This window comes from Dromiciops gliroides, chromosome 3 (genome assembly GCF_019393635.1).
Source record: "Dromiciops gliroides isolate mDroGli1 chromosome 3, mDroGli1.pri, whole genome shotgun sequence".
NCBI lineage: Eukaryota > Metazoa > Chordata > Mammalia > Microbiotheria > Microbiotheriidae > Dromiciops > Dromiciops gliroides.
The window spans coordinates 41,156,927-41,169,139 of record NC_057863.1 but is presented as its reverse complement, the minus strand read 5'-3'; the positions used below and the strand labels follow the sequence as shown (position 1 = coordinate 41,169,139).

The 12,213-nt window shown below is 43.0% G+C and overlaps 1 protein-coding gene across 3 annotated transcripts in view; it reads right to left on the bottom strand.

The window, feature by feature from the left end:
• The window catches only part of USP13 (ubiquitin specific peptidase 13), a 133,830-nt gene that overhangs the window by 68,186 nt on the left and 53,431 nt on the right, over positions 1–12,213 (bottom strand). For all 3 annotated transcript variants that reach the window (XM_043990775.1, XM_043990774.1, XM_043990776.1), the window contains 2 exons: positions 8,775–8,896; positions 2,126–2,268 (listed from right to left, as the gene is read on the bottom strand). In XM_043990775.1, the coding sequence (XP_043846710.1) occupies positions 2,126–2,268; positions 8,775–8,896 (265 nt within the window). The remainder of the gene's footprint in view (positions 1–2,125; positions 2,269–8,774; positions 8,897–12,213) is intronic.

Below are 12,213 nucleotides of genomic sequence, written 5' to 3'. Positions count from 1 at the left end.
TTGTCATTTCCTTCTCTGGCTCATTTTACAGATGGGGAAACTGAGGCCAACAAGGTTAAGTGACTTGCCCAGGGTCACACAGCTAGTAAGTGTCTAAGGCTGGATTTTAACTCAGGATGATGAGTCTTCCTAAGTCCAGACCCAGCGCTCCATGCACCATGGTGCCACTTAGCTGCCCTTGGGTCTCAGTTTCCTCAATTCTAAAATAAGGAGGTTGAAGTGGCCAACCTCCAAGATGCCTCCCTGCTCTAAATTTAGAGGTAGTGGGTCAATGACAATTGTTTGTTTAGTCATCAGTGGCAGTGACAATAATAACAACTGGTATTCTCGTAGCACTTGAAGGTTTCCACACCATTTTACATACATTACCTCACTGATCCTGACAGCCCTGTGAGATAGGTAATATCATTAACTCCATAGGCAGAAAAAGAGGCTTAGAGTGGTTAACTGACTTGCCTAGGGTCCCACAACCAGTAAGTGTGTGAGGCAGGATTTGAATTCAGGTCTTAAGATCACATATCTGGAGCATGAAGAGATCTCAGAGGCCATCTAATATATGGTGGGAAACTGAGGCCCTGGTAGATTAAATGACTTATCCAAGGTCACACAGGCCATAAGCATCAGGAGTGGGATTTGAACCCAGGTCCTCTGGACCTGGAGCCTGGGTTCTTTCTGTTATAACAGTCTTTCTAACTCCAAATTGATCTCTCTATGGACATCTATATGCTGCTTCTCTAATTATTTTCTATTTACATATTGGTGGGTTGGGATTTATTTTTTTGTTTTGCCTTGTTTTGTATTTTTGTGACTACTCTCCCTATCTTGCCTAGGCTAGAAGTGCAATGAACACTGAAGATCAGCTTTGGCCCATTTCCAACCTAAGCAAGTTCATTTCTCCTTAGGCAATCAATCAGTCAATAAGCATTTATTAAATGGAAATGGTTTAACATGATTGCCCATGTATAACCTCTATCAAATTGCTTACCACCTTGGGGGTGGGGGAGGAGGAAGGAAGGGATAAAATTTGGAACTCAAAACTTTAAAAAAAAGAAAAAATGTTTAAATTGTCTTTACATGTTGGGGGGAAAACAAAACATTATTAAAAATAAAAAATAGGGGCAGCTAGGTGGTACAGTAGATAGAGCACCAGCCCTGGAGTCAGGAGGACCTGAGTTCAAATCCAGCCTCAGACACTTAACACTTACTAGCTGTGTGACCTTAGGCAAGTCACTTAACCCCAATTGCCTCACCAAATATTAAATAAATAAACATTTATTAAGCACCAACTATGTGTCAGGCACTGTGCTAAGTGCTAGGGATGCACCAAAAGGTCAAAGATGCTTCCAACGCTGGAGGAGTTCACAATCTAATGGGGGAGACCACATGGCAGTAACTATAAATGAGCTACTCCTTAGGCAGCCTGGGGTCACTCCCTTCACACTTCTCAAGGCTCACCAGAATGGTGCCGGATTCAGTACAGACACCCACTGCAGCTCAGAACTCCCAGCTCACACAATCCACCAGCAGCAGGTTCTACTAATGCCCAGCCACTATGTACAGTCATATTCCATAGAAGAATGCCTTGACAAAGGGAACGTTTCCTTTTTGTCCTCATATGCACATAGCACAGTGGCTGACATGTTATGTGCTCTTAATAAACACTCACTGAACCATATTATCGTACTGAATAAGGCAGCATGAGAACACATCCTAAAGAGCATCATGTCCTCTCAAAAACAGGATTCCCAAGTCTTCCTTACCTATAATTTTAATAGAAAGGTTCAGACTTTGTTCATCATAAAAAAATTCAGATGTGACTCATTTCAGATTCAACAAACATTTATTAAGTTCCTATTATCTTGAAGCCCTCTGCCAGGTGATAGGAGAAATAAAGATCAAAAAATGAAGAGTCCCTACCCTCAAGGAGCTTACACTCTATTGAAAGGTACAAGATGTACACAGATAAGCAAATAATGGGGGATAGGGGTGATATTTACAGAGAGCTAGAGAAAGTTTGCTGTACCTTACAGCAGGAGATCAGCATCCTTATGTGACTGGTGGTCTCGGAAACACCCACTAACACCCCCCTCCCCATGCTGGCTCCCACCACCTGCGGCTCTCTCACCTGGGAGGAATCCTGACACCATTGTCCAGTTGCATGAGGTTATTGGCATGTTTGGAAACTTGCAGCTCATTTTCCCAGGAATCCGGCTCCTGTTTCCTATATGGAGATTTTGAATTAAGGACGGCATCACAAGCAATTGTTACCTGCAAGAGAACCCAAGAAATGATCTGTAAAAACCATTAGCTTGTAAAAGGGAAAGTGAAAATCTTATTGATAAATGCCATATAGGTTTGATAAAAACCCAATGCAAATAAATAAATGAATGAATGAATGAACAAATTAATTAATTAAATTTTTAAAATAAATTTTTAAAACCCAAAGCAACTAAGTAATATACCACCTCCTACATAAGGCCTCCCCTATTTCCCTCAGTCATTAGTGTCCTCTGCCCTTTATTCCCAAGAAATTGTTGTTTTTGCTGTTTTTGCTGTTATTCAGTCGCTTCAGTCATGTCCAATACTTCATGTCCCCGTCTGGGGTATTCTTGACACATACTGGAGTGGTTTGCCACTTCCTTCTCCAGCTCATTTTACATGTGAGGAAACTGAAGCAAACAAGATACAGTAACTTGCAGGAGATTGCTTTATATTTATTATTCAGAGACAGGATGGTATGGCAGATAGAGTGCTATATTTGTAGTTGGGAAGCCCTAGATTCAAATCTTGCCCAAAATACTTACTAGCTGTATGATCCTGGAAAAGTCACCCTTCTGGGTGTCGGTTTCCTCAACTGTAAAATGGGGGAGTTGGAGTAGCCAACCTAATTGAGAAGCAGTCAATTAATGAGCAATGACTGATTGAAGCACTTTCTATGGACCACACTGTTCCAGACCCTACATCCTCATGTATGAGAATTGTCTTGCTAAGTACTTAGTAATTAATGCGAAATGAATACGAGGCAGTTTAAGGAAGGAGGGACCTAACAATTGGAGGCATCAGAGAAGGCTGGAAGGAAATCAGGATTCTAAGAGGCGGGTGGAGATAAGGAGAGTGTGTATTGCAGGCATGGGAAGAGCTGATGCAGTGGTGGAGCTAGGAGGTGGAGTACTGCATGTGTGAAACTTAGAGTAGGCCAGTATAGCCAGATCATAGTTTGTGGATCACAGTGTCAGGATGGGGCCAGATTGAGAAGAACTTTAATGTCAGAAAGGGATTTATATTTGATCCTGAACCTAACGGGAAGTCACTAGAGTTGATTGAGTAGGTGGGGGTGGCTTGGTCAGATTGTGCTTTAGGAAAAACACTTTGGCATCTGATTGGGAGATGGATTGGGGAGAGGGAAGGCTTGAAGCAAAGACACCAGCCATAAGGCTATTGCAATAGTCCAGAAGAGAGGTGATGAGAGCTGGTAGGAAGGTGTTCATTGTATGAATATGGAGAGAAGATGAGAGGGGCTCCAATGAACAGCACACACCATGCCCAAGTTGGTCACCTCTCACCATCGACCTCATTTCATAAGTTCAAGCTTTGTCTTTGCCCCATCTCACTTTGCCCAGCGCAGCAGGCACTACACAACCAATGACGAGAGTGAAAAGGAAAACAGGCAAGCCTCAGATTTACCAAGCAAGTCAGGCTGCTCCCTTTCAGCTGACCTAGATCTTATTTCTAGCATTCAGAACAGTTTCCTAAACTTGACCCGAGCAAGAGACACATGCTCTCAATCACACTGGGACTGGAATGTTAGGCCATGACTCCATTTCTTAATGGGTACAAATGTGACCCTGGACAGAAGCACTCATCTCCAGTGGGACTAGGCTAGAGCTCGTCATTCATACCCGGGGCAGCCAATGGTCTCATCAGTCCCAGGAAGTCTGATTTGGCCCCAAACCATTAGGCTTCTGATCTTTGTCTCAACTGGTCCAAAAAGAACACCTCATTAATCAGATCACAGCTTCCATCGTATGTCAGAAAGGAAGCAAACCAAAAGTTCTCGTTTGCTGGAAACCTTAATAAGAACAGAATTAAGCCTCCTTCAAACATCCCTCTCCTTCCTAAACTCTCATTGTACCTACATCGCCTCCCAGCAAATCATGTGGCATTGATGTCATTTCCTATTTCATGAGTGCTAAGGGTAGTGGTGTAATGAAAATGCAGACTTTGGGGGCAGAGAACCTAGATTTGAATCAGTTTTTATTACTTTCCCTATTCCGGATCCCAGTTTCCTCATCTGGAAAATGAGGCCCCTTCTATGGTCCTCCTATGGTCCCCCTGAGGGGAGGGACCATGTCTTCCAGTTCTCCTGTGTTCCCTAAAGCACTGAAGTCAATTTAATAAGTTTTTGTTTAAAACCTCTACTGTGCTCGGCACTGAGGATTCAAAGAAAAACAGGATAACGGTCCCTCCCCTTAAGAAGTTTATGTGCTGGGCAGCTAGGTGGCACAGTGGATATAGCACCAGCCCTGGAGTCAGGAGGACCTGAGTTCAAATCCGGCCTCAGACACTTAACACTTACTAGCTGTGTGACCCTGGGCAAGTCACTTAACCCCAATTGCCTCACTTTTAAAAAAAGAAGAAGAAGCTTAAGTAATACTGATTGATTGATTAAAAGCTATCATTTTGACCCAGAGCCTGGCTCTATTCACCTTTCCCTTGTGAGGCAGTGGACAGAGTGTTGGGCCTGGAGTCAGAAAGACCTGAATTCAAATCCAGCTTCAGACACTTATTGGCTGTGTGACCCTGGGTAAGTCACCTATTAAATAGAGATAATAACAGCACCTACCTTGAGGAGTTGTTGTAAGGATCAAATGAGATAATATTTGTAAAGTGCTTGGCACAGTTCCTGGCAGAGTGGGTACTATGTAAATGTTTATTCTCCCACAGTCTCCTGCCTTTCTCTGTCAAGGGCAAAAAGGCCAGTATGCAGAGAATATGGTAGTTGTCTTCCCTTCTTTTCCTCCAGGTATTAGGGAGGTACCCTTCCCCCTAGTCCAGACATCTTTGTTGTTGTTCAGTTGTTTCAGTTATGTCTGACTCTCTGTGACCCCATTTGGGGTTTTCTTGGCAAAGACACTGGAGTAGTTGGCCATTTCCCTCTCCAGCTCATTTCACAGATGAGGGAACTAAAGCAAACAGAGTTAAATGACTTGGCCAGGGTCATAAAGCTAGGACGTGTCTGAGGCCAGATTTGAACTGAACTCTTCCTGACTCTAGACCCAGCCCTCTATCCAGTATGCCACCTACCTGTTCCTATTGCTGGATATTGAGGCTGATCTAAATCTAAAATATAAATAGGATAAAGGGTTTTCACAACTAATTTGTTTTTCCATGTGGATATGAGGTTAGTGAAGACAAAAAAGAAATATAACATTTATTTATGATATATTATTTCACATCTTTTCTCAAGGCAGAGATCTGTATTTAAAATCTACTTTAGGGGGGCAGCTAGGTGGTACAGTGGGTAGAGCACCAGCCCTGGATTCAGGAGGACCTGAGTTCAAATCCAGCCTCAGACACTTGACACTTACTAGCTGTGTGACCCTGGGCAAGTCACTTAACTCTCATTGCCCTGCAAAAACAAAACAAAACAAAACAAATAAAATCTACTTTAAAGGAAATCCATAGAAATTTGACAGTAATCTTGCAGTGATATAGGAGCCCTAGTGTCATTTCAGAGAAATCAAGCCACCAAGCATTAAGTGCCTAAAATACACCAGGCATTGTGCAAGAATACAAAGACAGACAAAAAAAGTCCCTGCATTTTATCAAATATAATTTCCCCTTTATGTTGTTGAATATATGTTTATTCTTTTTATGTTTTATTTATTTTATCCTGAACGGAAGAAATAAAACAAGTATTTCCATAACATAACAGAAAAGGGGGGGGGAGATGAAACTGTGCATGAAACTCTTTGATATCCATTTAAGGAAGCCGCCAGGAGGGTCAGTGAATAGAGTGCTAGACCCAGAGCTAGAAAAATACATACTCTGATACATACTGTCTGACCCCAGGCTAGTCACTTCACCCCTGTCTGCCTCAGTTTCTTCATATATAAAATAGGGATTATGGTAGCACCTGACTCTCAGGGCTGTTGTGAGGATCAAATAAGATAATATTGGTAAAGCACTCTGCAAACATTGAAATTCTATATAAAAGCTAACTATTATTATTCTTTGATTTGAATTATCAGAGGATAAATTCAACAACTGACAATTCTATACTACTTTACAGTTTTCCAATTTTAGATACATTCCATTTCAGATGCATTGTTTCCTGTAAACCTCACAACAAAATCCCTTGAGCTATAACCCTATTTCAAAATGAGGAAAACAAGGAGGAAGTCACCAGGGTAATGTCTGGTGCATTCATTTATCTAAGTACCTACTATGTGGTTCAGTCTTCTTGGAAAATGAACAAAGAAAACAAGGCCTGGTTACAGTAACTAAACAAACGCAAACTTCACTCTCCCCAAGTAGGTCAAAGGCAAAAAGAGCATGAATGACGAGCTCTAGCCTAGTCTCTAACAAACCCAGATTCACAAAATACAAATCTGCCCTCCTGGCAAGCTGGAGTGATCAGGTGTCTGAGCATGCTGGGAAATACTGTCCAGAAAACTCTAGGCCCTGGCAGGCATGGCCCTGGGTTAAACAGGGCTTGAAGTAAAGGTGGGAGGTGCGGAGAGACTAGAAATATTTGGTTCAATCACAGAAGCATAGATTTACACTTAGAAGGGAACTGAGAGGTCAAGTCCAGTGTAAAATAAAGGCCTTTTACAGATGGGGAAACTGAGGCACGGAGCAGTGAAGTAACCCAGGGCCACACACAACTAATAACAGTCTGAAGTAGATTCAAACTCAGGTCTTTCTAACTCCAAGTTGAGGAATATACCTACTCTACCACATTGCCTCAACTCTGACCTTTCTCCCTGCTGCCACCAACCCCTCATATGCCTCACCTGCCCCTTCAAGCCTTGGAGAGAGAAAAAGAGGAAAGGAAGCAGAACCAAAACAGCAGAGAAAAGAATATTAATAATAACTAACATTTGTATATTGTATACAGCTTTATGTGTCATCTAATTTGATCCTCACAACAACCCTTTGAGGGTTACAGATGAGGAAACTGAGGCTGGCAGAGGTTAAGTGACTTGCCCAGGGTCACACAGCTGCCAAATGCCTATGGCAGGATTTGAATTCCAGTCTTTGTGATTTTTTTTTCTGTCTTTCTCCCTTTGATTATACCATGCTACCTCTTGAGAAGAGGAATGGGAAAGGAAGAGAAAGGGGGGAAGAGAAAAAGGAGGGGAGGGTTCTTCTTTGGAGCCCAGCACAACAGCTCAGATGTGGGGAAATGGAATTGAAGCAGAGGCATAGCTGACTCCCATCTTCAAACACTTAGGTCAGGTCAAGGGCAATGCCTGGAGAAGGGAACAGCCATGATAATATGAGCTTGCATTTATACTGTGCTTTAAAGCTTGTAAAGCATGTTGTGCCCATGTCTGGGGGGGGGGGGGGCTGGGAAGAAAGGGAAATGAATAGCGGCCTCTGTTTCCATTCCCCCTTTGCGTGCAGGTGCATGTGGTCATATTTCATGGTACTGGGTCTCAGTTCCACCCAGGACCCAGATAGGCCTGAGCATGGCCTGGCATGGCCTGTCCACAGACAGACTTTTTAACCGGGCAGCACAGAATGATCTCCTAAGGAACAGATCATCAGATCACAGATCCAGAGCCAGAAGGGTCCAACGATCCCAGACGGTCCAACCCCCTCATTCTACAGATGGGGAAACTGAGGGCTGACAAGATTCAGTGCCTTGCCCAAGTTCACAAAGGGAGCAAGTGTCACAAGGAAGATTTTCACTCAGGCCTTTTGATGACAAAGCTGGTGTTCTTTCCATTGTACCACAAGAGAAATAATTCATGAAATGCTAAGTCTTGCTTCTTCTGACATTCAGATGTCACCAAAACCTTTCAGGAAAAAAGTATTTCACATCATTCCCCATCATACACTCTATGTTCCAGCCTACTCTAGGTTGTCCACATGTAACGCTCCATCTGCCACCTCCATGATTTTGTACAGGCTGCCTGTCACACCTGGGACATTCTTCCTTCCTAAGGACTCCTTCAAATCCCTGGCTCCCTTCAGGACTCAGCTCAAGCACCACCTTCCTTCCACATAAGGCCTTTCTTGTTTCCTCCAGTCATTAATGTCCTTCCCCCCCACCCCCTTAAGTGACACTGTGTACATTTTGCATTTTTTTGTGAGCCAATTGGGGTTAAGTGACTTGCCCAGGGTCACACACCTAGTAATTGTTAAGTGTCTGAGGCCGGATTTGAACTCAGGTCCTCCTGAATCCAGGGCCGGTGCTCTATCCACTGTGCCACCTAGCTGCCCCACATTTATTTTTAAGTATCTTTCTTCCAGCTTATTCTATTTTTCTGGATCCATACTCACCTCCCCCCCAGTAGAATTTATATTACTTGAGAACAAGTATTGTTTTGGGGTTTTTTCGTCTTCATAGCCACAGAACCTAGTAAAGTACCTGGTCCCCATTTAACAAAAGCCTGTTGGATTAAAGGAAATTTACAGGAAAAATACTCGGCAATTTCGCTCTCTGAAACACACGTACATACATACACACGTCTCCCTACAGTTCAGTTTCAAGTTCGGAATCACACATATCCATCTCTATCTATCAGCAGTCCACATCCACTGACCAGTGCAGGTAACTCCTCTATATTTGGCAATGCAATTTCATAGTGGTCTGGAAATATAACAAGCTTGACTTCATCTTCATATTCATAATCATCACTATTTAAATCTCCAGTCATTTCTAGATCTGTGAAAAGGAAAAAAAAAAGAAAAAGGTTAGAGAAGCAGTACCCTCATACAAGGCAATCCCAATAAAGATAAACTGCAGGATAAATGGTAGCCTGATATTGGTATCTACGTGTGATGTGTGCAACAAGTTTTCCTTCAACAGTTTTTCCCTCGACTTGACCAAAGGCAGGAATAAAAAGTCCCTCCCATTTTCTATAACTAAGATTACAAATGTGTTTATTAAATTAATCCCTACCAAAAATACAGAAAACAGAAAGAATGTTTGCTTGGATTATAAAGTTTTATGCTCTCTAGAAAGCAAACATCTCCAATATTATGGAACAAAATGAGAACGGAATGGCCGCGATAAAAGAACAGAACGACACAGACAGAAAGAGAGTATGAGCTAGGGAGTATTTAGAACACAAAATAAGAAATCTGGAAGGGACCTTAAAACATACAACAGGAAGTCTGGGAGGATCCTCAGAACGTAAAATATCAAAGTCAGGAAGGACTTCAGAAGATACAACAGCAAGGCTGCATTAGACCTTAGAAAATAGAACATCAGAGCTAAGAGACACCTGAGAAGACACAACAGCGGGACTGGGAGGGACCTTGGAACATTAAAAATCTGAGCTAGGAAAGATCTCTGAACCCAGACCAGAAGGACTGGGAGGGACCTTAGAGGTCATTGAGTTTAACCTCCTCATTTTGTAGATGAGGAAACTGAGGCTGAGACCAGGTTGCTAAACATGCCTTACAAAGTCATTTGATGGAAATTTCACAGAGATTAGCATGGAATGGTTTTCACAACAGACAATGAGTCATTTGGAATCAAAGGGAAGAGCTTAGCAGAGCGCTAGAGAAAGAAGCCCCAGAACATGAGAAAGACATGTTCTCATCATGTTTCAGAGAACTCTCAAGTTAGAAAGATGAGCTTGCCTAATGTGTTATTTGTTTATCAAATCATAGCCTCTTCCCTTGGCAAATCTCTGGCACAGGCTAGGAGAAAAGGGCTCATGGAAAAGACTTAATGGAGCAATGCTGGGACTTCTCGAGTTCATTTCCACACATGAGAAAAGGTTTAATGCCAGCATCCTAACTCATGTTTGTATATTTAGATGTTAGGAGTGATGGGGATGAGCCACATAGTTGTGTGTTTTCAATGATCCCTCCTCCTGCCTCCCCCACCCCACCCCACCCCAGCTGCTGGCTTCAAGGAGAGATCAAGCAGAAGGTCTAGGTTCTAGTGCTGACTTGCTACAGAGTCTCCCAACTCCAAACCTCAGCATCCCCCTTGTAACCTTCAGGGGAAATTCAAAAACGAAAGAGATGAGTCTATAGGACACATTAGACACTTTGGTGCAAGACAAAGAATATAAAGGACAATGACTCAGGAATCGCAGCATCCTAGATCTAGAAGGACCTCAGAGGTTATCTAGTCCTCATTTTACAGATGGGAGAGGTTATGTTACTTGTCCAAGGTCACACCACTAGAGAGAAGCCCAGGGTTTGAGTCCTGGCACTGCCACTTCACCATGTAATCCTGAGCTCTTTGGGCCTCAGTTTTCTCATCCTTAATATGCTATTTATATTTGCACAATCTACCTGAGTGGGTTGAAGGAAAGTGCTTTGTCAAGCACTCTATAAGTCTGAGTTATTATTTTTAAAAGGCATTGTCATTTTTATGAGTCCAAGAAACCTATAACATCATAAAAAATAAAACCGCCTATTCTGCCAAAAGTAAAAGTACAACATATCCAGAAGAAAATATTCTAAAGAAAATTCTGAGAACCCAGGCCATCCTATAAGGTCAGGTGTTTTAAAAGGAAGCAAAGGCCCCTCCAAATGCTTTTATTTTGCAGGCAAATCATGAGTTCGCCAAGTATTTACCGAGGGCCTCCTGTGTGCCAGGCATGATGCCAGGCGCCTGAGACACAAAGCCAAGAGGGACAAATGGACCCAGGCCTGAAAGTGCTAAAAATCTAGGGGAGGAACAATGTAGAATCATATAGTGTTCACAAAGTAATTCCGGGAAGGATGGAACATTTACACAGGATATTAGCAAAGTTAATCTATTTCATGGGGAGAAAGCTCAAATGTCCTTCCCAAATTCCAAACCACATCTTCCTTTAACGCTTGTCTTTTTTCTTCTAAAACTCCTTTATTTCACAGACAAGACTAACTTCATCGCTGTTCCACTTCCAAGGAAGGAACACTCAGTCAGGATCCGTAAATTTCTAAAATCTAATATTGACCAAAACACATCTTGTGTTTCTCCTTTTCGCTTGCCTAGCTCTCATGTTCTGCGGGTTTTCAGCTCCTCAAAATGCTTCTGGTTTGCAGGGGGAAATGGGGACACCACCTGGAGACCCTCTAATGTGTAATGATTTCAGGCTGGAGAAGGTAGAAGATTACAAATGATCAAAAGATAATCATTGCAAATTCAATCTAGCCCAGGAGCCAGCCCTAGGCCAGCCAGAGCCAGATAGTAACCTACGGCTGATCCTGGAACCCAGCTGGGGTGGACCCTGCAGTTCCCAGAAATCTCTTTGGAGAGATTCCCACCCTGAGGCCAAGCACTGATGGCTAAAGAACCAGGTGGCCAGCAGGGAAACAATGCCAATGAAATGGTGCCAAAGTCGGCCCGACAACCATCTCTCCCAACCAGCCACTCAAACAGCTGGTAACATCTGGCTCCACTCTCTAATTTTCTTTTTTAGACCACCTCCAATTTGCAAAGTGTTTCTTTTATGTGCAAGGAAAGTGAGGACAGTTCACCTAAAGAAGGGAAGACTTCATTCATCCAAAATACTTTCCCTTGGCCCCTCTTACCTCCTAATCCCTGTGCTTCAGGAAGACTTGATACCTGCCTTCAGATATCTAAAGATGGCGAGCAGAAAAGGAAACAGACCTCTTCCGTTTGGTTTCAGAGACCAAAACTAGGAACAACAGGTGACATTGCAATGTCAAAGATTTAGCTGTAGTGCCAGGAAGACCTTCCCAAGAACTAGAACTGGAAGGCAGCTTAGCAGAGTAGACAGAGAACCTTGGAGTTGGGAAGGGTCAAGCCCTCCCTCAGACCCATCCTGGCTATGTGACACTGGACAGGTAACTTAACCTATACAGTGCCCCAGAAAACTCACCAAGCCTATAAACATCAGCACACACTAAGCAGCCTTGGTCAAAAAAACTTCTTCTGGGGCAGCTAGGTGGCACAGTGGATAGAGCACCAGCCCTGGAGTCAGGAGGACCTAAGTTCAAATCCGGCCTCAGACACTTAACACTTACTAGCTGTGTGACCCTGGGCAAGTCACTTAACCCCAATTGCCTCAC